This window comes from Mytilus galloprovincialis, chromosome 2 (genome assembly GCF_965363235.1).
Source record: "Mytilus galloprovincialis chromosome 2, xbMytGall1.hap1.1, whole genome shotgun sequence".
Taxonomy (NCBI): Eukaryota; Metazoa; Mollusca; class Bivalvia; order Mytilida; family Mytilidae; genus Mytilus; species Mytilus galloprovincialis.
In genome coordinates, this window is record NC_134839.1 from 108,791,222 (window position 1) to 108,817,965 (window position 26,744).

General features: G+C 32.6%; 1 protein-coding gene across 1 annotated transcript; it reads right to left on the reverse strand.

The window, feature by feature from the left end:
• Window positions 1-1,748: 1,748 nt before the first annotated feature.
• On the reverse strand, window positions 1,749-26,725 carry LOC143065337 (ATP-binding cassette sub-family F member 2-like). The gene is made up of 14 exons (XM_076238863.1): window positions 26,604-26,725; window positions 24,687-24,863; window positions 24,134-24,340; window positions 23,577-23,765; window positions 20,816-21,083; window positions 8,629-8,731; window positions 7,211-7,306; window positions 6,774-6,893; window positions 6,147-6,236; window positions 5,057-5,167; window positions 4,502-4,564; window positions 4,140-4,268; window positions 3,643-3,846; window positions 1,749-2,708 (listed from the first exon to the last, which is right to left on the reverse strand). Exons 2-14 carry the CDS (start codon window positions 24,844-24,846, stop codon window positions 2,580-2,582), a joined length of 1,869 nt encoding a protein of 622 aa, XP_076094978.1. The 5' UTR covers window positions 24,847-24,863; window positions 26,604-26,725; the 3' UTR covers window positions 1,749-2,579.
• Window positions 26,726-26,744: the final 19 nt, after the last annotated feature.

Sequence of the window (26,744 nt, forward strand, 5' to 3'; positions counted from 1 at the left end):
GCTCAAAGAATACCCTCGAGTCTTTTTTTTTAATGATCTAGACAGTTTAGAGGAGTTAATGCTTGTCTCATCTGCTTTGTAGAGGTAACTAGACTTACCTATAATGGTTTACTTTTACAAATTAAGACTTGTCTCATTGGCACTCGTACCACAACTTCTTGTATCTCTATCTCCACTTTTTTGAGAAATTACCTACATATGGATGCAAGTTCATCAATGCGTGCAATATATTTGCCAGTGATAAAAATCTTACAAAACAGAGTTGGAATTTGAAACAGCTGTCAGGAACTGGACATACTATGCAATATGTCTATTGTCATTTTATGCTTGGTTCTGATGCATCCATGTCAACCCTTTTCCAATAATTTTATTTGTTTTATTCATTGTGCAGAAACAGTTTTACCAATATGATTTACTCTTTACCAGTAATTTTACAACCAATACAATCTTAATTTAGACTTTATTTAGGTTAAGACCGTTGTAAACTTGCCATCAGTTGTTCAGCTTACATCCCTATTTGATGCTTGAACCCATGAATAAGAACGAAGAACTTGTTAACTGATTAATTCAATATAGTCATCAGATTTTTTGGCCTATTTTAGTCAGCAATAGGTTTACAACATACAACTCAAGATGAGTGTACTTCAATGCAGAGACATAGAATGATCCACTTCTTCAGAATTATGAACAAACTTTCGCTAACAGGGCAAGATGATGCTGGCAGTGAGGTGCAAATTTTTGCTCTGTGTTGAAGGCTTCCAAAAGAAAGAGACAAAACACATTTTATTTGGACAACAATAAATACTTATCTTTCTTTTTTTCTTTTGGTTTTTCAATTGTGTGTTTTAACTTGTGTATCTCTTTACTATTTCCATCCTTGTAACTGGTTGATGAGGGTATAATGTGGAATTAATGCAAATTAATCTGGAGAACATGTAAGCTATGATTTATACTAAAATAACATTAATATTTGGGTTTGTACTGGCAAGTACATGTGAGGGCCAAATAACATTCAAGTTATAAAAATTCAAAGTTTAATGTCAAAATAATATTACTTAAGTTCACAGTGATATTGTTTGCCTAAGTTACTGGAGAATAAAGGCTTTTTCCCCTGGAGAAGAATCCCAATTTGAAAAAAAAATGGCTTAAAATTATTCCCCAAAAGACAACTTTTTTCCCAAAACAGTGCAGTCTCAGTAGTAATTGTGCATGAATACAAACTGAAAAACATTCATTTATACATTTTTCATGCCTAAAATCACTATATGTGCAGATTTGAGGGTTTCTTTATGTATCATCACTGACAATAAGGGGTCATATTTTAAATGAGGGTTTACCTCTTCAAAGGGGGTCTGCAAAAATTGAAGTTCCAGCCAAATTCATGGTGTATTATGAATTTCCCAATATGATAAAAATGACGCATATTTTCCCAATAAAAAAGGGTAGAGGTAGTTTTAAAAAAAGCCAACAAAATCACTGGTTCATATGAACAGTACAACTGCATATTGTATAATTTAATTTGTTCTTTTACATAGATATACAACAAGACTTTCATCACGTTCTTCTCAAAAAAAGAAATCTAAAGATCTTAATATCAAATTATACATGAACTCTTGTGTGAACATTTGAATCATTGTATCTTTTAGAAATACTGATTTTTTTGTTTAGTTTTATTTTTTTTAACATTTGAAACCATTAATTATCATTTATGACATACTGCAGTGGAGATAGCATATTAAATAGTAATATTGTTAACAAGTATTGTAATATTTTATGAAATCTTATTGCTGAAATCAAGAGTAAAATATGTAACAGAAATCAGGAAAATAAAAACATTACTGAAACCAATAAAATCTGTCACCTATCAAACATTACAATAAATAAAATACAAGTAAAGGAAAAATGTCCTTTGTTCATAATTAAATACAATTCTATAAAAGAAGTGACAGCATTTTACTGAAATAATTTATAAGACTGGTATGACACCAAGTATATAGTTTGTACGCACCAATGTGAGAAGAAAAATACAACAAAATATCACACGGATTTAAGAACCTATTTTACACTATATTGAGCCTTTAATGGCATTTCATTTTTGATAAATTGCAAATTACGTTTTTTTAATCTGTCAAGCTAGAAAGAAAATTGTCAAATTTTACAGAAGTTTAATTAAATATATAAATGCATTGACAATACTAATAACATGTATCTTCTTTCATGCTAAAACACATAAAAATAAATTTTCAGCTATAAAGAAAATTTGGTACAATTATATAACTTATTGATGCCTTGTATGATGTTGCTGTAGGTCTTCAGATAGGTTTTATGGCAGTTGACACCAATTGTATATAATATTCCCTATTATGTATATTAATATTCAGTAGCATTGATTACAGTGTCACTAAACAAATATCACCACGAGATTCGTCTATTTTATAAGGAACAGTTTGTCAAATAAAATCACATATTAGGGTGATGTACAAGCCCTGCTGATGAAAACATATTGCCATCAGGTTTTAAATTGCAGTAAAAATTGTTTATAAATAAATATCACAAAATGTTTTCCCTAAATTTCATACTCATATATTTTTTAACATTTTTGCATTATCTTTCTTGACCTTTTTAGTCAATGCTTCTTTGTAAGTAAAGATATCTCCTTCCCACTTAGTAACAGTTTGTTTCTCACAAATCCAGATTTCTTCCACCACCTGAAATGAACATTACAATATAAATAAGTTATTCTGTATCTGTCAACAGGCAATAACTATAATATAATCTTTGGGGCAATTCAACCTTTTTTTTTTAATACAAGAATTGTTGATTGAAACCATAGATATAAATTTCATAAAGAATTGCAAGTGTGTGAGTGTTTTTATGACTGGATAGATAGATAATTCCAAGGGGGTACTCCTTTAAAAATAGTTGATTGGCAGATTTTCATACTCATCTGACACATTGCTGATGTACATTTCGTTACAAAAGACAGACAAGAGGTGTATATGTGTAAGCATTCCAGTGAGATAACAGAAATATCTCAACCCCTTACACAAGATTTTATCTTATCAGTAGATGTAAATTACTTGAGATGCATGTTTGTAGTCCTGATTAACTTTTATAACTGTCTGAGATAAGAATGTAACTATAATGAACTCTTTATAAGATAATTTTCTGTAAGTGAAAGCCTTTAGTCATAAACTTCCAATATTAGTCTGAGTTTACAACTTACTTTTTGAAGTACTGAGAAATTGATCTTTTTGGAGAACTTTTTATTACTTGAGATAAAAGTTTAAAATTGTGACTTATTTCTTACATCCCAAGATACCCGAGCTATAGTCCTTGCCGACTTTGTAAGGTCCCACAGATAAGTTTGAAGTTGTGACCAACTTTTTAAATTACAGGATATATAAATCTGAAGTCTAGACTGACTTTTTAAGTTCCCCAAGATACAAGTCTGAAGTTAAACCTGACTTTTAAAGTTAACCGATATAAGTCTGAAGTCATGTGACTTTTTAAGTTACCCGATATAAGTCAAGTCGTGACTGACTTTTTGAGTTACCCGAGATAAGTCAAGTCGTTCGTGACTGACAATTTAAACTACCTGATATATATAAGTCTGAAGTTGTGACTGACAAATTAAATTACCTGAGATATAAGTCTGAAGTCGTGGCTAACAAGAATTAATCCTCCTTCAAAATCATTGATAGCATCAGCTAATGCATCTATTGTCTCAAGATCTAAATGATTTGTAGGTTCGTCAAGTAACAGTATATGTGGGTTTTGCCATGCCAACCAAGCAAATATGACACGACACCGCTGTCCATCAGATAAATTTTTAATTGGACAAATCTGAAGAAAAAATACAAGGTGTTTAAATATTATGCAACAGAGACCTTAATTGAAACAAACATTATACATTTGGCTTTAAAATCAAGTAGCAGAATGAAAACTTTTGAAATGCACAAGATCCAGAAAACAAACTTACTCATTGATCGTTATCATTTTTTCATAAAGGCACAACAAATTTCAGCAGTTTTTTTTTGTTTATCAACTGGTGTTTCGAAAAGGATTGGCAAATTTCAGCAGTATTTTTTACTAACATAGTAAAGTGGTGAACTTTTATTTCATACAATATTGTATACCTGTTGTGGTCCTGTTAATCCAAATCGTCCAATAATACGTCTCATCTCTTCTTTTTCTTTGACATCTGGGAAGCATCTTGTCATCCATTCTAAAGCAGACTGTTCTAGATCTAAGGCCTCAGCCAAGTGCTAGAATATAAAACAGTTAATTCATATGAAATACTAAGATTTACTTTAAAACAGATTAGCAATGATAATTACTTTTGAACAGATTAGGAAAGTTAATATGTTATGTTGTTTTCACTTATGCTTAATTTCCATTCTTTAAAATTATATGAAATCATTGTTTTAACACTTTAACCATAAACATAACTACAATAGTACTTGTTAATTTATCTATAGTCTGCAAGAACATATTTTACCTGATGATATCTGCCTATCTTTAAATGTGAATTTCTTCTGATAATTCCTTCTGTGGGTACCAACTAAAATAAATAAATAATCCAATTTTAAAATATTTAATTACAGCAATATCTACATGCATTAATTTAACCCGTTTTCTAAAATTAATGAATATATTTTTTGTCAATCTCACACTGACATTTCTCTTCTGAATTCTCAAATTTATTTCAAATATTTGACTGCTAAAAATGTATCAATTTGGACAAAGTGTTGAAATGTGTGTTTTTTTTTCTTGTGATTAGCTTGCTGCATACAGATACAAGAAAAGAAATAGACATTTACTTTGCAAGCATGTCAAAAAACAAGCCTCACAGTATTGAATTATTCAGATTTTCCGTAATCATGAGGTTACTAGATATCTGTTTATGATGATCTTGACGTTTCTAAATATTTTTCTAGGGTGATCTTGATGTATAAAAATTTCTTTTTTGTTTATCTTGATGGCATTATATTGATATTATCTTCTTTTAACCATAACAAGGGGTGTACCGAATTTAAATGAGAAGAGTCCTTACCTCTCCAACAACAAGTTTCAGGAGTGTAGACTTGCCAGCACCATTGGGTCCTACTAAAGCCACTCTTGTATCTAAATCAAAGCCAAAGTCAAGGTCCTTATATATATGAGGCTGCAAAAAACATCAGGTATAAAATGTGTGGAATAAACTAAGTAAGTCGTGTATGTACTTTGTGTACAATATTTACAATGGCGAAGCCCATACAAAGTGAAAGTAACGTCACAAACATGTGAACGTAAATACCGGAAAAGTAACATTATTACTTTGTTCTTTTCTCAACATAAATATTGCAAATTAGCTAACCACTAATTTAATCAATTCTACAACAGTTTTCTTCTTATTGAAATAATAATCAATGACATATAATCAAAGTTTTGTGTGTGCTGAAAACAAAATATATCTATCTGTGACAAGTTAGATACATGAGCTATGATTCATGTAAATAATTAACAAAATAGGATATTTGTGTAAGGCCTTGGATAAATACAATCAAGCTAAAATAATAAAGTGATTTTTTTTTTGGGAAGGCTCCTGTACTCCATAAATGCAGTCCTACTTATAAATATACAGTCTAGAAGGTTAGAAACATGGATCTGACTTGAAGAATTAAAATTAATGCAAGTGGAGAAGAATAAAATATAGGTTGGAGTGAGAGACTTTTTAAAAGTGTGCCAAATGCATTCGTACAACAAGTTGCATACAGTTATGGCACTTAATATCTGAGGTCTACCTTGGCTTAGATATTAACATCTTTGTATAATGGCTAGCAAGTGCGTCATGTTTTAATTTATTCTGTGCAATATTTGAGAAAAAATGGATATTGTAGCATGTATGGGCTTTGCTCATTGTTGAAGGCAGTATGGTGACCTATAGTTGTTAATTTTGTGAGATTTGGTCTCTTGTGGAGAGTTGTCTCATTGACATTCATACCACATCTTTCTTTTATTTGTATGAACCTAATAATTGATTGACATTAAAAGACTGCCACAGGATTTTTCTGCAAACAAAATAGCAGGACCAAGTAGGAATTGTGAACCATGCAAAACATCATCTCTTTTAATATTTAAGGTGTTTTAAAAGATAAATTTACCTTATCATCTTCGTACTTGAAGCTGACATGTTGTATCATTATCACTGGAGGAGGTATTTTACCACATGGAGGAAATGAAAAACTTAACACCTGTAAAGAAAATACTTTGTTAACATGATACTACTAACAAACTCATCAATAACAAATGTATCATGTGTCAGGTATTTACAATCATGTGGACAGGTTTGAATCTGATTAAATAGCCTTTGCTCACAAGGAACCAGAAGCCTTAATTTTAAATGATGATGGAATGGTGTTAATTGCCCCGTGGCAAATTTCAAATGCAAATCAGGAAGAGAACATGTTAATGAGATGTGAGAGTGAAACTGATCTTCAACAGACCCACATACTAACTCCGCTTTTTAACATGCAAGTTCCTAGTAAGAGTCTGCTGCAGACATGGTACCCTAAACTGAAACATTATTCAGACTCAAGTTAAAAAGACTATATTTTTATGTGAAGGAAACAGCAAATACTAATTTTCAAGTATTTGGTGTGACCAGGCCAAAGATAGAACCTACTGCTCCCCAAACTCAAATGAGCAGGCTACCACTAGACAGCTGAGGCCACTAAAGCTGAAGAATGATAAAGATACAGTAGTTACAATAGCTACAAATGTTGTCTTACTTTATCTTGAGTAACTTTCTCTGTCAGTCCACTATCAACCATTTTCTTCAGGGTTTTTTCTTTACTCTGGGCTTGTCTGGCTAACTTTGCACTACCATGTCCAAATCTTGCTATATAGTTCTAAAATAGAAATAGTTCATTCTAATTTCTGTGTAGACATTTGACTGGTAAGTTCATATAGCCATAAATGATCTACAATAATCTTAACCGTATAAAGTTAATTATGAATACTTAAATACATCATCATCATAGTACGACAAACAGTAGCTTTTAAACTAAACGAGACAAAGATAGTTATAGTTCAATGATTGTCAACCAATGCCAAGTGGGATGAAATTCTGAACTTAAGTATGCATGGGCTGACATGAGAATTTCACCTAGGAGTTTATATCATTGCCCATTTATTATCTACATGATTAAACAGCTTCATTCTTTACCTTCATATGTGATATTTGATCCTGTTCCCATTTATATTTTTTCATTTGATTTTCTTCTAATTCCATTCTTGTTTGCATAAAGGTGTCATAGTTACCCTGAAAACAAACAAACATTTCAAGGTTTAAATTTCATAATTGCATCAGAAATCACATATTTTTTTTTAAATATTTGTATCGTCCTCTTCTTCTCATTCTACAAGTGTGTAATATTTGAACAAAGGTACACCAACATTTTCAAGTTTAAGATTCTGCATGTGTATAATATACATCATTGTGTGTTAATATGCGTTTTATGATCAAGTTATGCCTTCCAATTGATATTTTATAGTGTATTAGTCTATGTTGTGATGTTATACATGAACTATTGTTTCAGAAAAGGGAGAAGGTTGGTACCATTAAAACATTTCATCCCGCTGCAAATGTTTGCACCTGTCCTAAGTCAGGAATCTGATGTACAGTAGTGGTCGTCTGTTTATGTAGATCATAAGCGTTTCTGGTTTTTATATAGATTAGATCACTGACTCTCCTGTTGGAAAGGTTTAACACTACCGGTACTTATTTTTCGGGCCCTTAATAGCTGGCTGTTCGGTGTGAGCCAAGGCTCTGTGTTGAAGGCCGTACCTTGACCTATTATGGTTTACTTTTATAAATTGTTACTTAAATGGAGAGTTGTCTCATTGGCACCCATACCACACCTTCCTATATCTATATATGTACACCAAAATATCTGAGTTTGTGATTCTGCAAGAAAGTGTTGTTTGAACAAAGGTACGCCAAATTATCCAAGTTTGTTATTCTGCAAATGTATAGTATACATATGTGCACCAAAATATCTGAGTTTGTTATTCTGCAAGAAAGTGTTGTTTGAACAAAGGTACGCCAAATTATCCAAGTTTGTTATTCTGCAAATGTATAGTATACATATGTACATCAAAATATCTTAGTTTGTGATTTTGCAAGAAAGTGTTGTTTGAACAAAGGTACGCCAAATTATCTAAGTTTGTTATTCTGCAAATAAACTCATCATAAAAACAAAGGTACGCCAAATTATCTAACTCTAAGTATGTTATTCTACAAATGTATAATTATACATATGTACACCAAAATATCTGAGTTTGTGATTCTACAAGAAAGTTTTGTTTGAACAAAGGTGCGCCAAATTATCTGAAGTTTGTTATCCTGCAAATGTATAGTATACATATGTGCACCAAAATATCTGAGGTTGTGATTCTGCAAGTGTTGTTTGAACAAAGGTACACCAAATTATCTAAGTTTGTTATTCTGCAAATGTATAGTATACATATGTACACCAAAATATCTGAGTTTGTGATTCTGCAAGAAAGTGTTGTTTGAACAAAGGTACGCCAAATTATCTAAGTTTGTTATTCTGCATGTGTATAATATTTATACAAACTTACACCAAAATATCTTAGTTTGTTATTCTGCATGTGTATGATGTTTGTACAAACTCCATTCAGGAAATCTTGAGAATGCGACACCATTACTAGTATTCTTTTGTAACTAAAAAAAATGCAAAGATCATATATGTATATGCGTGTTTCAATATGTTGACTGTACAAGATATTCAATATTAGCATAAAATGGTATTACATGGTTCACAAATTTCAGTTTACTTATGTTCTACACATCAAAAGAACATTGCAAGTTAAATCAAACTGTATCCATGTTTGAATTAATTGCTGGTGTCGCAATGTCTTATGCTTGGACTTCCAGTATATTTGTAATTTTAATGACTGGCTTGAATGTTACAAATGTAAAACAGGTAGTCAATAGGATTGGAAAAACATCTAAATGGTTCAGTATTATTCTGGATCCATACTTTGAAGTGTTGCTAAATTTTAAAATAACACATCTTTCATAGAGGTTTTAAACAACCCTCAGACTAAAAAAGGTATGGAAAAAATATTGGGCAGAAATCAGAAACATAATACGCTTCATGAGTTTTGAACATCATGCTGAATTCAACCTGCGAACAGAGAACTCAAGCACTCTAACTCGGCCTTTTATGTCATCATTTTTCTAAGCTTGTATTTCCTATATTTCTTTATTATCCCATTGAACTTAATATTCATGTACCGTACATCAACAGACAACCTCACATGATGTCTTTATTGATAAATATTATCGATTCAGGAACAGCACTGCAGTATTGGATATGATTATAGCTTGTTAAATTGTAACTTTCAAGAATTCAGGACATGATTCATGAGGTAGAAAGTTGATTGCATTGTTTCATGACATTGTTGTTGAACTCATTCCCCCCCAATGCCACCTGTAGTCGTGATTAAAATATACCACTCACAGGCCGGCAACGACTACAGTCGTGGTTTGTTTACTTAGTTCAATGGCCGATCCCGTCTATACTCGTGGTCAACACTACCCTGAAAGAACCGCTCGGATTGGTTATTTCTTCAGAGATTTCCAGAATTTAAAGAATACTGTCCAATAGAAAAGGGTTTAACATTTCATTGTGTGAAATTTATTTATTCTAAGTGCAAAGGTTACGCTGTATTTAGACATTCTTGTTACACGTGTGTACGCACGGTTTTCAATAAAAATGTTGAAACAATGGCTGAAAGTTTTGATAGTAGCGAGAGTGAAAGTGAGTTTGATGGCTTTGAATTAAGTGATATAAGGGATAAAATCAAAAGATCAATGTAAGATAAAACTAGAGGCTCTAAAGAGCCTGTGTTGCTCACCTTGGTCTATGTGAATATTAAACAAAGGAAGCAGATGGAATCATGACAAAATTGTGTTTTGGTGATGGTGATGTGTTTGTACATCTTACTTTACTAAACATTTGTGCTGCTTACAATTATCTCTATCTATAATGAACTTGGCCCAGTAGTTTCAGTGGAAAATGTTAATAAAAATTAACCAATTTTATGAAAATTGTTAAAAATTGACTATAAAGGACAATTACTCCTTAGGGGTCAATTGACCATTTCGGTCATGTTGACTTATCTGTAAATCTTGCTTTAGTGCACATTATTGCTGTTTACAGTTTATCTCTATCTATAATAATATTCAAGATAATAACCAAAAAACAGCAAAATTTCCATAAAATTACCGATTCAGGGGCAGCAACCCAACAACCGGTTGTCCAATTCATCTGAAAATTTCAGGGCTGATAGATCTTCACCTGATAAACAGTTTTACCCCGTCAGATTTGCTCTAAATGCTTTGGTTTTTGAGTTAAAAGCCAAAAACTGCATTTTACCCCTATGTTCTATTTTTAGCCATGGTGGCCATCTTGGTTGGTTGGCCGGGTCACCGGACACATTTTTTAAACTAGATACCCCAATGATAATTGTGGTCAAGTTTGGTTTAATTTGGCCCAGCAGTTTCAGAGAAGATTTTTGTAAAAGTTAACGACGACGGACCAGGGACGCAAAGTGATGGGAAAAGCTCACTTGGCCCAGGTGAGCTATGAACTTAATTCAAATAGTTTCGGGTGGGGGGGGGGGGGGGTTGAACGGCTGCAAGATTTGGTTATCCGACATTGATTTTTAACATATATCCATATGAGAAACAGTTTATTGTATTGATGAAACTTCTGACGTCACCTTTTGTTTACTATGCATATTGTTTGCAATATTATGCCATATGTATACACTGTACATGTACTTGTTTATACTGGTGAGCCTTAAGGTTTAAAGTTAATAAAGAATAAAAATAAGAAAGCACATATAAGACACGAATTTAAGGAAAATAAAATTTATTCAATTTTGTCAATAAATGAAACCTGGTTTTAACTTCCATTTTGAATTAAGTGGGCTTATATATTTATGCCGACCATCAAAGTCAAATAGGAACTAAATGTTTTCTGCATTTGAATTTCAATGTATTTATGTAAAAATATTGGGTAAACTGAAATGAAATTGGAGATAACATCAGAAGTTTTCAATCAAGGAAAACAAATGCTTTCAAGGCATATTCTTGTATCATAAGAGCTCAATCTCACAAAGAAATATTGGAGAGTAAATTTCCTTTTGTAAACTGTTAACAAAATAAAACCCTTGTTTATACATATTTGTTATATAGATGATCACATTAAACAAGGTCCCATCACTATGTGATTACTAGTTTCACGATTTTTCATTCATGCTTTACATTTTGTTATTTTCATCTTGTCTATCAAAAACTATTTCCAATTATATACAAGATTTGTAATCAGCAAGTAATCATATGAATGTAATCTTAAAGTTATGTAAAAGTAATCATGATTACACCTGTTTTTTGCCAATTTTTTGACTACTTGCAATCAGAGATGGCATGATTACTGATTACATAGGATTACACTGCAAAATGTAATCGATTACAGCTGAATACGATTACCAAATGCCTGATTTACATGTGGCAAACACCACACAAAATCCACCCCGACTTCAACCCGGACTGATAAACTGGCCCATGTAAGACCAGTACTCGAAATAGTTCGTGATAAATCCTTTCAAGAATACAAACCACATATGGAAGTATCTATTGACGAAGCAATGATTGGCTTTAATGGCAGGTTGGGGTTCAAACAGTATGTTCCCTTGAAGCCTACACAAAGAGGGATCAAAGGTTGGGTTTGAGCAGATCCAAGTAATGGGTATATAAATGACTTTCAAGTTCATACTGGAAAGACAGCCAATAACCCAGAACAAAACCTTGGCAAAAGAGTTGTTCTTGATCTTATGACCCCTGTGTTTGGTTGGTTCATCATCTTTATTGTGATAGCTTCTTCACTTTACCAGATTTATTTACAAGTTTATGGGAGCATGGAACTTATGCACGTGGCACGGTAACCGTAAAGGATTACCTGCTGGTTTAGACTGTATCAAACTCAAAGAACAAGGCCAGTTTGTAACAAGAGCAGGCATGGGGTAATCGTAATCAGTAATCGTAATCAGCTGTAATCGATTACATTTTGCAGTGTAATCCTATGTAATCAGTAATCATGCCATTTCTGATTACATGGCAAAAAACAGGTGTAATCATGATTACTTTTAGATTACTTTAAGATTACATTCATAAGATTACTTGATGATTACAAATCTTGTATAAATATGAAAATAGTTTTTGATAGACAAGATGAAAATAAGAAAATGTAAAGCTTGAATGAAAAATCATGAAACTAGTAATCACAATGATGAGACCTTGTTTAATGTGATCATCTATATAACAAATGTGTATAACCAAGTGTTTTATTTTGTTTTAACAGTTTACAATAAAAAAATTACTGTCCAATATTTCTTTGTGAAATTGAGCTCTTATGATACAAGAATATGCCTTGAAAGCATTTGTTTTCCTTGATTGAAAACTTCTGATATTATCTCCAATTTCATTTCAGTTTACCCAATATTTTTACATAAATACATTGAAATTCAAATGCAGAAAACATTTAGTTCCTATTTGACTTTGATGGTAGGCATAAATATATAAGCCCACTTTATTCAAAATGGAAGTTAAAACCAGGTTTCATTTATTGACAAAATTGAATGAATTTTATTTTCCATAAATTCGTGTATTATATGTGCTTTCTTATTTTTATTCTTTATTAACTTTATTAGCCTTAAGGCTCACCAGTATAAACAAGCACATTTTGTACATGTACAGTGTATACATATGGCATAAATATTGCAAACAATATGCATAGTAAACAATAGGTGACGTCAGAAGTTTCATCAATACAATAAACTGTTGCTTAATATGAAGAGAAATGTATAATCTTTCCTAAGTTACAAAACTGTTTTGTGTTTTCACCTGACAATAATTCTATTAATTTCAATTAGATCAAGTATTCAAAATTTTCAAACAAATAATGATAATCAACCACTTTTAACTTTATTTATATCGTTATTAAGACAATAAAATTTTAATACCCAAGCCCACCCATTGTTTGTTTAAAAAAATGGAAGTAGTGATCAACACCTGTAAAAACATTAATGGATGTGTCAATTATGTCCCAACAGACAATAAAACTAATTAATTAATTTTTCCTTATTTTTTGGTTTTTTGTTAATTAGGCAGTTGGTTACAATTTATAGTTAAAAATAAATTTACATCTTTTACATAGAGAAAGGACACTTGTCTATAGCTATTTTATCAAATTACACATGTTACACTGTAACTGTAACTGTCTTGTCTATAAATTCTTTTAAAAGATGAACAAATTAAGGCTTTTAAAAAAAATCACCAAAATAAGCGGATAAAAAGTTATAAAAAAACTTTGATATAGCAATATACAATGTAATCATAAGTAATCTAAAGTAATCATGATTACAATAAAGAAAAGTAATCTAATGTAATCGATTACATATGAAATACAGTGTAATTGCCATGTAATCGATTACATTTTATTAGCAAAGTAATTGTAATTTAATCGATTACATTTTAAAGTAATCGACCCCATCCCTGAACAAGAGTGCACACGCTGAAATGTCTCGCCTTCTATATTAATCATTGATATTATATGTTGATAGTCCTAGGTATAAAGCTAAGCTTTATTACAACTGTCACATAAACTTAACATTAACCAGGATAACTAAACAAAGACCAATGAACCTTGAAAATGAGGTCAAGGTCAGATGAAACATGCCAGGCAGTCATGTACAGCTAACAATGCTTCTATACAACATATATAGTTGACCCATTACTTATAGTTTAAGAAAAATAGACCAAAACAAAAAAACTTAACACTGTGCAATGAACCATGACTGACATAAAGATCATAAAATATTTCCATACACCAAATATAGTTGACCTATGACACATAGTTTTAGATAAAAAGCCCAAAACTCAAAAACTTAACTTTGACCACTGAACCATGAAAATGAGGTCAGGGTCACATGACATCTGCCCACTAGATATGTACACCTTACAATCATTCCATACAACAAATATTGTAGACCTATTGCATATAGTATGAGAAAAACAGACCAAAACACAAAAATTTAACTATAACCACTGAACCATGAAAATGAGGTCAAGGTCAGATGACACCTGCCAGTTGGACATGTACACCTTACAGTCCTTCCATACACCAAATATACTAGCCCTATTGCTTATAGTATCTGAGATATGGACTTGACCACCAAAACTTAACCTTGTTCACTGATCCATGAAATGAGGTCGAGGTCAAGTGAAAACTGTCTGACAGACATGAGGACCTTGTAAGGTACGCACATATCAAATATAGTTACTGTGAATTCATTTTTATTCGTGGTATACCAATTTTCGTGTGTTTCGTGGGTCACAGCGAACCACGAATTTAAGAATTCAACGAAGAATAATCCCGAGAAATGTGTATGGAGTTGGATGTTTATTTCCGGTTATGTTATGCAGTTCTAGTATAGTGTTGACTAGCGATAAACATTGCAACATAACACGTGATTTTTATTGAAAGAAGATACAAGTTTTTTTATTAAATCTATAATAAATATATCGAATATCAGTTATAATTTACTTTTTAAAATTGATTAAAACTGTTCATGGAAAATAACTGCAAGTTGTTAATTACCGTGTCATAGTTTGGTTTACCTGTGATTAAAAATGATTAAGTACGGGGATATTGCCCGTAGGTAATATTGTTTATGACAGGAACATTTATTTTCACACCTTATACTTATATCGCTGTTTATTATATCGTGATAGGGGAAATTAGCTTTCAATCATAAAGTTTTGAATGCCTTATGCCCGCGTCACACTGTCCCGATTTTTACGCCGATGGCAACACGATTATGGAAATTTTCAAAATCGGGACTGATCGTATCCAGATCGGGCTATTCGTAGTGCCATCTTTAACCATCGTAGAACCATCGGCCACTTTTTCTAGCCTTCGGGGACAACTTCGGGAAGGGTTCTAAATTTTTTAACATGTTAAAAAATTCCCGAAAGTGCGTCCGATGTTGAGGGTTCGTATTCAGTTCGTATCACCATCCTCATCATCGTAATGTCACCGGGAATGCATCTTTGAACATCTTATTGCATTCGTGTTTCCATCGTTTCCATCGGGCAGTTTTGACATTACGATGTCTACACGAATGAATCACGAAGCTACCCGAAGGTCTTACAATGGCAACACGACTTCGTAAAGACCTCGTAATCCCGTCGTGTTGCCATCGAATAAAAGTACGAAGGCGACAAGATGGAACTACGACGGCAATGAATTCAGCTAAATGTAAGTTAATTTTCGCACTAAAATACATTTAAAGTGCCATGCGCGATATGCACTGGTCAGTCTAATACGACAGTTAAGAAAGACGTTCACAAAACATGGAGCTCATATCATATGATTCTATGAGAATAAGAAAGGCGACAGCGTTGTTTCTATTTATTCAAATGGAACAAAAAGAGCAGCTATTACAGGCTCAGGATTTACTTTTACAAGTAAAATATTATTTTTTGTCAATTTTTCATATCAAGTAACATAATGAAAATCATAAACGCGCCTCGTACACCAACACTACAGGTACACGTATATAGGGAAACCAACTTTTTCTTCATTATTCTGATTTTTTTATGTATCGTCTGAGTTGTCGTCACACGAATGTTTACTCCATAACCGTTTTGTTTTCTATATGTCATATTTTGCCGCATTTGTTGCTTTCCCCAACATCCTTCCTTTTGTCTATATTATTATGATATTCTCCTGGAAAGAGCTCTTTTTGAATAAAAGGGATCAACGAACCCATTACCTTACCTTTAAGATAGATCAGTAAATATGGGCATAATTATGGGTGATTATTCAGACTAGTGCACACATTTTACAGTTCAAACAAGGCAATGCCGAGCGTGGCATCCCCTCGTATGTAACATATTGGGGACAAATATGGACACTATATTTGTATATGACACATGCAGAAAATGGTAAATTGAATATGCATATTTGATACATAAACTATTTTTTTAGAAATCAACAAAAACATTCAGTAACTGGAAATACCTTTAATATTGTCTTTAGAACAAGCAGGTAAAAAAATGAGCAACCAATTTCCTGTGTATTATGCTATTTCAAGGAGAAAAAACAAGTCCATCTGCATGACCTTGACCTTTGGCCTTGAACGTAAAAAAGGTCAGATCATTACAAGGAGGAACAATATACCAAATGTGGTTAAAATCTTTTGAAGCATATTGGTTTTAGAGTGTCCACAAGAGTGATATTGCCTTGTATTACAACTGCCACTGTGACCTTGACCTTTGAACTTTAAAGTCAATAGCACTTAAAACATTATTAACGAGTAGCACCATACCAAGTTTTGAGCATTTTGGTTCTAGAGTGTCCATAACAATTTTATCTACACGCAACTTACATGTAGTAGGCGAGAGGATAATAAACGAAGTTTTATAAGAATTAGACAAAAAGATCGATTTCCCGCCATGCATGGCAGACTTGTACAGAAACGATATGTTGTCGAAATTCTGTTTTACCCTTCAAGCCCACGATCTTCCGTCTTATGATTAAACCAGAAATTAAATGTACAATATAATATATATTCAATATTGATCAAACAATTTAAAACGCGTGATGACTTCGGCATATAATTTAAATGCATCGTAAGCTGTACACGACGTCTTTTAGACATCGTAATCCATCGTGTAGCCTTCGTAACCCATCGTGTAGCCTTCGTGATCCATCGTGTAGGCTTCGACTGAGATATGAAGCTTAAATACCCGTCTTCGGTTAACCTTCGTATGTCCATCTTTTGCTATCGTATATAATTTCGGCACCATCGTATAGACTTCGTTATTCATCGTACTTGCTTCGGTCACTTTTTTGTATTTTAACGAGATCGGGACCAACTTCGTACGAACTTACAATTTTCGCATTCGGTTGTCCATCGTATATAAAAATCGGGACAGTGTGACGCGGGCATTATAGAATTCAGACAAGAATTTATATAAATTGTAAAACAAACAAATAATTAGTTGTCTCTGCCCATTATTGTAATCGAAGTTATCAATGAACACTTTAACCTAGAATGACCAATTAAGCGAGGATTTTGACAATTCAAAACTTTTTCAATGAATTCCTTCTTTTTTGTTTTTTTTATATTATTAATCGAACCAAGGATGTTATCTGATTTCCTAACTCAAAAAGAAATCCAGGAGTTACGTATCTAACTTTATGTTGTTGTAAGGGAGCTACTATTTGATTTTTATGGGAGGGATAGGATGAAATTTGAAAAAAATAGGCAGGACAGGAGTTTTGAGTAAAAAAAAAAAGGCAGGATGTGACACTTGCAAAAAAAAAAGTCAGGACGACAATTTAGGTAAAAAAAAGTCAGGATAAACTAAAAAAAAAAAAGGCAGGACCGATTAGAGTGAAAAATAAAAAGGCAGGACAGAGATTACAGCTAAAAAAAATGCAGGATAAAACTTTTCATCCTAGCCCCCCAAAAATATCAAATGGTAGCTCCCTAATCAGCGATCCACGAATTTACGTATACCACGAAACGTCTTTTTTTCTCTATCCACGAAAATTGATACCCACGAAAGTAAATGAATCCACAGTATCCTATTACTTATAATAAGAGAGAATTCAACATTACAAAAAATTTGAACTTTTTTTTCAAGTGGTCACTGAACCATGAAAATGAGGTCAAGGACATTGGACATGTGACTGACGGAAACTTCATAACATGAAGCATCTATATACAAAGTATGAAGTATCCAGGTCTTCTACCTTCTAAAATATAAAGCTTTTAAGAAGTGAGCTAACACCGCTGCCGCCGAATCACTATCCCTATGTCGAGCTTTCTGCAACAAAAGTTGCAGGCTCAACAAAAATTATATGCGAGTCACAGTTTGGAGGGACAAGAAAAACATTAACTTATTATCAACAAACTGTTTTGGTGAACCTGACAAAGTCAATTGTAATCAAAAAGATGGTACCATCAAAGAAGTAATTTGTCCTCTGTCAGTCAAACATTATAACATGTTCATGAATAGGGTAGACCATGCATATCAGTTGAGCAGGCCTGGGGCCATTACATTGCAATGTAATGCATTACATTACAATTACTTTGTGATTATTCCATTACAATTACAATTACAATTACATTTTTTCTCACATGTAATACATTACATTACAATTACTTTGCCTATGTAATGCATTACATTACACATTACTTTTTCAATATAAAAACTAAAAACATTTCAAAAAACAGATTTTTATAAAAAATTGATAAATAATACAGGGGTATATGAAGATATATATACAGTGTTAGTGACATAGACTTCAAATACTGGTTAATCAATATGTTCATTGAACTTTATTATCATAAGAGGTTCAAAAGTGATGTCATTAAGAGAACAGCGATCAGTTCTGTACACCTTTCTGGCAATACTAAAAAGCCTTTCTACAGCAGCTGATGTTTGTGAAATGGCTAAATACTTGATAGCTGTATTAGCCAAAGAAGAAAGGCACACTGAATTTGACTTCCATCATTCCAGTGCATTGATTGAAATTTCTTCACATGGCTCAGACAAATAGATGTCAACATCATGTACTGCACCATACCTGTGTCTATACTCTTTGATGGAGTAGTAGGAGGCATGAAACTGGAAAAGTCACTTTTAAGATTCTTAGGTGGTGGTAAAAAAAAAAACACAAATTATCATATAAATTTGTTTCTTACATTGATCACTTCATCATTAAGACATCATTAAGGGATTTCAAAGGAATATAAAAATGTGTCATTAAAGGATTATCTTTTGAAATGCTTAAGGGCTCTGTGAGGACAAACATTAGTTGAGAAGATTTGATTGCAATAAAAACATTTTGATATTAATTAGGTGAAATAACAACACAGACAGGACCCAAACCACAGTTTGGTTTAAAAATGTTGTTTGACATATTCAATCTTTCCACTGAAATACATGTAAGGTGTGTATAGAATTATGAAAATTTCATCTTCATATTTTTTCCATTCATCTAAATAGTTTTGTTTGATAAATTTTTATAAGATTTTTCATTGAACACCAAACCACCAAACACCAAAATATTCCTAATATCATTTTAAACAAATATCAGAAACCAAAATCAAGACTTGATAATTTTTACCATTTTATATTTATTACCTTAATGTGTGTTTTAAAGATTGATGTAATTTATTTAATACAGTAATTAACTGTGACAAAAATTTTATTCCATACTTTCTTTTGTTTTTGTTAATATTTTATTTTAATAATACAATATTCTTCAATTTTATGTATTTTACCAATTTGTAATGAAAAGTAATGTACTGTAATGGAGGCATTACATCAATTTTCAACTAAAGTAATCATTACATTACATGTAATTGTAATGCAGAAAATGTGCATTACAAATTACTTTGCATTACATCCAAAAAATGTAATATTACAGTGCATTACAATTACAAATTACCATTACCCCAGGCCTGCAGTTGAGGTCTACCTACAACATCTCCAGAAAGTGCTTGAAATGGTGGAAATACCTCTTTAACTTTCTTGTGGACATCAGTATTGTCAACGCATACCTTCTTATGAGGGAGTCTGTCAATCACCAAATAGCCTGATAACTGATACGGGCTTATCACTGTTACAGTGTAACGCTCTGGGGCACAGCCTGATAACTGATACTGGCTTATCACTGTTACAGTGTAACGCTCTGGGGCACAGCCTGATAACTGATACTGGCTTATCACTGTTACATTGTAATGCTCTGGGGCACAGCCTGATAACTGATACTGGCCTATCACTGTTACAGTGTAACGCTCTGGGGCACAGCCTGATAACTGATACTGGCCTATCACTGTTACAGTGTAACGCTCTGGGGCACAACCTGATAACTGATATTGGCTTATCACTGTTACAGTGTAATGCTCTGGGGCACAGCCTGATAACTGATACTGGCTTATCACTGTTACAGTGTAACGCTCTGGGGCACAGCCTGATAACTGATACTGGCTTATCACTGTTACAGTGTAACGCTCTGGGGCACAGCCTGATATCTGATTCTGGCTTATCACTATTACAGTGTAACGCTCTGGGGCACAGCCTGATAACTGATACTGGCTTATCACTGTTACAGTGTAATGCTCTGGGGCACAGCCTGATAACTGATACTGGCTTATCACTGTTACAGTGTAACGCTCTGGGGCACAGCCTGATAACTTATACTGGCTTATCACTGTTGCAGTGTAAATATACTGTTGGGGCACAGCCTGATAACTGATACTGGCTTATCACTGTTGCAGTATAAAAATGCTCTGGGGCACAGCCTGATAACTGATACTGGCTTATCACTGTTGCAGTATAAAAATGCTCTGGGGCACAGCCTGATAACTGATACTGGCTTATCACTGTTGCAGTGTAAATATACTGTTGGGGCACAGCCTGATAACTGATACTGGCTTATCACTGTTGCAGTGTTAATATACTGTTGGGGTGACTCTTGTACTTTAATTTTTGTCATGTTATTATTCAATATAAACTTCACTTTTAAGTTTTAAAACAAAAAAAGAAAATATTAAATCTAGCAATACTTCTTTAAACAGCATAATTAGTCAGTTTATGTTACCACATTATAAACCAGTTTAATAATGGACTCTAGTACTGAGCTATGTATCTTACTTGCTGAGTTCATTTTCCAACCATACACAAGCATTAAGATCTAAATGATTTGTAGGTTCATCCAACAGTAACAGTGATGGTCTGATAAACAATGCCCTTGCTAAACTGATCCTCATTCTCCATCCTCCAGAGAAGTCCTTCACTTTCTTCTGCTGCATCTCTTTAGTGAAACCAAGACCATGAAGAATGAAAGCTGCAGCCACAGCAGCTTTGTCAGCATCCATATCATCTAATCTCTCATAGATATCCAGTAATCGGTCATGGGATTCTAAAATAAATAAACATCATTTGATTCATTGATATCCAGTTATCGGTCATGGGATTCTAAAATAAATAAACATCATTTGATTCATTGATATCCAGTTATCGGTCATGGGATTCTAAAATAAATAAACATCATTTGATTCATTGATATCCAGTTATCGGTCATGGGATTCTAAAATAAATAAACATCATTTGATTCGTTGATATCCAGTTATCGGTCATGGGATTCTAAAATAAATAAACATTATTTGATTAATTGAAATCCAGTTATCGGTCATGGGATTCTAAAATAAATAAACATCATTTGATTCATTGAAATCCAGTTATCAAATACTCCAAAAGTCCAAATAATGAGTTTCTTTTCAAAATGAGATGTTATCCAGCAATTGAATACCATTCTGATTGGTTGCTTTGTGTAAAAAAGATTCATTCATTAGCATAAGGAATTTCCTATGGTGAAAATGACTGAACAAATCTTTCTTTGTTCTTGCTTGACTGGCTATTCATAACACAAAATTACACAGAGCTACGTAGATTTTTTACTACTGAACATGTAGCTAACCTAACTGCTATCTAGATCTATTTACCAGCTAAGTTACCTACATGTTCAGTTGTAAAAAATCTATGTAGCCCTATGTAGCTGTTACGATATTAAACCCAACCCTGGTAAATTGAAACAGTAGTGTAACTATTCACATCACAAATTAGCAGTCTGTTAGCATGAAACACTTACTGTCATGCTATTCACAATCATAACACAAAATTAGCAGTCTGTTTGTACAAAACATTAGTCCTAGGCAGAGGGCTAAATACATTTTCAACCACTGCTGACTAGTGTAGGAAATTTTAGAGAAAAAAAATATAATGTGTTACAGTAAGTTCAGATAGTTCTGTAGTTAAATATGATGATGTGAAAATTACAGCTCTTTTACACCATTGACAGAGCAATGTGATATTTCGGCCAAAATAAATAAAATGTGTTTCCTATTTCACCCTGAAAAAAATTAGGTAGGGTAGGTAGGTAAAACATTTTATTTTTTTCTATCGATGACAGCAGAAAAAAGGTTTCAAATGAAATCATTTGCCTGCATGTTTTTTTTATATGTAGAATAGTACTTTAATCTTCAGCTTTTTTTAATTTTCTGTTTTAGTTCTGTGTAAGAAATATGAAAATTAACTAATGCAAATTTTATGCATTTCGTGGGTCGTAATAGAAATGTATTCTTGCTGATTAATTATATTGAAGCAAAAATGGCAGTGAAAAATCTGGCATAGTATTATTATGTTTGGCTTCGTTGAACCTAACAATGTAAATGACACACAGGGTAAACATGTGGGAACAGATTCCTATCTTTTTTTTCAGTAGTGAAACACATTGCAAATTGATGCTAAGCAGCAGCTTATTATGATTTTTCGAGGGGTAATACTCTTGCACCTCTGTATTTAATGTATAAATGTGTTTTGATGTTTGACAGAATTAAATCTTGTCGAGTGGTGTTCTGACAATATTAAAATTCCAGGTTTTGAGAAGAGTGAGAGTGCGAAATATTTGCCTTATTTCATGATTTTAAAAATCTTTGGAAAAAAAAAATGTGTGATATTAATAGGACATGAATTTTTTTCTTCTCTAATATAAACTGTTGTGGGACTAGCCAGAGAAATATTATATAATAAAAGTAGACATGGTGCCAGGGCAGATTCATTTATAAATGAACATCATACACCATGTCTGCCTACTGGGGAAAGCTTTCTATTTCTCATTACATATTGTCTGCCCACTTGCCATCATTACCTCAAACTGTCAAATGCTCAAAAGCATTAACAGTCGTTTAATTTGAGTCCTGAGAACAATTTTTTACAACATTCATAAGAGCACTTTTTACTTAAAAAAAAATGGAATTTGATTTTAGAATTAAATTGATCTCATTTTACTTTTAAAATATTTGTCAATTAACCGACAGAATTAGATACAGTCTGTCCATCCTGAAACAATTCTGACTTTTGGCCCAAAGAAGCACAGGTAAAAAACGAGATTTTGTTAATATATGTATATATATTGAATACATTATTTAAAAAATCTCGTCCTGTACCTGTGCAAAGAAGTTGAGCAATATGCGTCAACTTTGTATTTTTTTCGTCTATAGGTCCAACATGGTGTTCTTCAAAAAGATTCAACATATCGTAATTATCCCGAATTAATGTCCTGTGATCGAATTTCGCATATTTGACAGCTTATACGCTGCACGGTTGTCGAAAAGCCATGCTTGTTTATTTAAAATCTTGGTTCTTAAAACGCTTTACCTGGTAATATTGGTGATTGCTTTCAAACATTTTGAAGATCTGCATTTTTCTAAACGAAAAGTCAGATCCCGACAGATGGAAAAATCTGTATTTTCCATATTTAAATTTTTTTTGTCAATAAAATGTTTATGGTCGGCGTCAAAATGGAGGTAGGGTCGGGAAACCAAAACACACTATTAATTTATTTTGGCCTTACCTTGATCATCTTTAGTTGCTAGAACTTCGCTTTCATGTTCTAAACGTATTCTCTCTTTATCTACATCACATACAGCTTGTAATGCTGTTTTTTCACTAGGTGCCATCTCTCTACGCAGGTGAAAGATATCAACATGCTCTGGTATAGGTATTTCACGATTTTCTATGGCTGACAGCAAGGATGATTTACCTATAATGATTAAATATATTCATTACCAAGCACAATTTAAGTTATTTCAAATTTTCATTTGTTAGTTTTACAGATTTTAAGCAACATAATAAATTATTAAGTCTTTAACCTGAATACCTTCCATCATAGTCAGGAGATAAAAAAATATTTTACTTTTCTTAATACAGGTTTAACAGTTTCCAATATCTGAATGTATTTGTGCCATGGATGAAAATGGAAGTATTGTCCTTATTAGAGATCAGCTTTTGTTCATACATTTTTTCTGCCAAATTATCTAACATTATTTAATCTTGATGTTAACAAAAGATTAAGACCCACATGTACAAGACCATACGGTCAATATAATATCTTGAAATATAATTACATACCACAACCATTAAGACCTATAAGACCATATCTTCTTCCTACGTTTAACTCAAGTTTGGTATCATCCAGCAATACAACACCATGGAAAGTAATGGATAAGTTATGTATGTGGACATCACGACTGTCGGGATGGGAAGCCAACACTCCTGTACAAGCTCTGTGTTTCGCCAATAATGTCATGGCTTCCAGTTCCTCTTCCATTTCATTTACTATTGAATTTAAAAATAATTAAAATTCACATACAACAAAGCAATAAATGAATAATAAAAAATAACTATCTAATAATAGATACATATAATAGTTATATGTATCTAGATGCAGTCATTTGATCAAATATTCATCTTGAACCTGATGAAAACTTTAATAGTATTTATTGTTTAATGCACAACTACAGATGAAGCAATGATTCAACTTTTTGCCTACTTTACCTCCCAAAAAACAGGAAAATTTTTAAAACTAATGCCATGCAATGTGATTCTTCCACATCCATCAAATTCAAGGAACAACAATTTATTATAAAAATATCAATAAAGGATTTAATCAAACAAGACATACCTGCATTTCCATTAGCTGTTACGCCGTTTGTGTGTCCGTTTTGTTCTGCATCTCCATTTAATTCAGCTACACCATTTTCTTTTGCAGGGGTCTTTTTGTTTTTGCCTTTTGCAGCATCTTTTTTCTTTTGATCTCTCTTTTTTTTAGCATCAGAAGGCATCTTTATGATTTATTTAACTATGAAAATATATAAATGACTCATTGGAAATATACACATCTGTAACTAAATCAACCAGCACTATTCTGAAAAAGTCTTCAGCAACATCAATATTGGAAAATGTTCAAGTGTAATAATTCAACTGTCATATGGGCAACCAATCATAACCTTTCTAAATGAAAATAACACTTTAAATGTGTGGTGTATTGTAATAAACAAATAAAACTTAATACTTTGCATTGTGTTACTTTTAAGCTCAAAATCTGTATCGAAGGCGTCTATTAGAAGGTACAAAGTCAGTCATAAACAAAAGACATAACTACGGGAAACATAACGTTAACGTTTGCATTAAATTCTCAACATGTGGTATATCTGTTAAAACCCCCAGTTCACAATATTTTCCTTTTCAATTTCATCCTAGACCACAGGCACTTGTTTCTATCCATACGAAGGTCGACTATCCATATAAATAGAAGAAGGTGGCTAACGAAATTTTTTTTAGGTCACGACAGTCTCCGCTTGGGACGCTTTTTCTACCCTTCAACTTAATGCTAAAAATCCCTACCTTATATGAATCGATTCAGTGAATATTTTCCTTTAACACTAAACTAATTTCATAATCCCCACAGTGTTCCTCTTCACGGTAATCTACTCTCAATTCACTAAACCATGTCCAAAAGTTCAACTACCATCTTTCCAATGTATCTACTTCCGGTTGACATCGCAGTAAATTTATTTTGTTTTCATTGACTCAGTTTCTTTCCCCTAATTCTGATACGTTTTTTACCTCCAAAATAAAAGATCGATGAAATTCTTTAGAGTTACCATATACATTCGGAATTCTCTAGTATTATCGAATTCATTCAAATTAGTTTCTGACTTTCTGATTTTTTTAATAACAACAATAAATGTACTTATTTCGGTGAAATTTCATCTTTAAAAATATATTGATAATGAAAATAATAAACTGGTAATTTTACAGAATCATTTCGTTTTTAAAAAGATAGCATTCTGCCCACACCCGGAAGTAGATACATTGGAAAGATGGTAGTTGAACTTTTGGACATGGTTTAGTGAATTGAGAGTAGATTACCGTGAAGAGGAACACTGTGGGGATTATGAAATTAGTTTAGTGTTAAAGGAAAATATTCACTGAATCGATTCATATAAGGTAGGGATTTTTAGCATTAAGTTGAAGGGTAGAAAAAGCGTCCCAAGCGGAGACTGTCGTGACCTAAAAAAAATTTCGTTAGCCACCTTCTTCTATTTATATGGATAGTCGACCTTCGTATGGATAGAAACAAGTGCCTGTGTCCTAGACCTTAAAGTAGTAAATTGAATCTTCATCGCTGAAACAAAATATACTTATCTACTGCCAGACATGTATAATGTCTATAGTTTTACAAGTTTATTAATCACGAATAAATGATACAGATTTCCCACCTAAGAAGTCAGGTCCCCCCTTTTTTTTCAGAAAAAAATTCTGAACGATATCATCGCTGTGAATTTGAAAGAAAAGTCCCATCTGTCATATCATTATTTTAATCATGAGACAGAATTGATTATATGATTCAAATATATGGATGCGAGTTCAAATGTGTTCCTCGTACTGACGACTGTGAACTGCGAAGTTAAAGCTTTAAATTGAATAACTTCTAAGAAATACGTTACATTCTCACTAACTTAGTCGTTAACTATATGAATTTGTATTTCATAAATTATAACACGTTGTATATGTTTCATTCATATGTTTTTCTTACCGGTTCGTTGACAGGAGTGCTGGGGAAATTACCAATTCATGGATTCATGCGTCAATGGAGTGACGGAAGCGCGAAAACACATGTTCCGGAAGTGTCGCAACGGTAATTTGCAAATTTATGAATAAATGAAAGAACAAATTT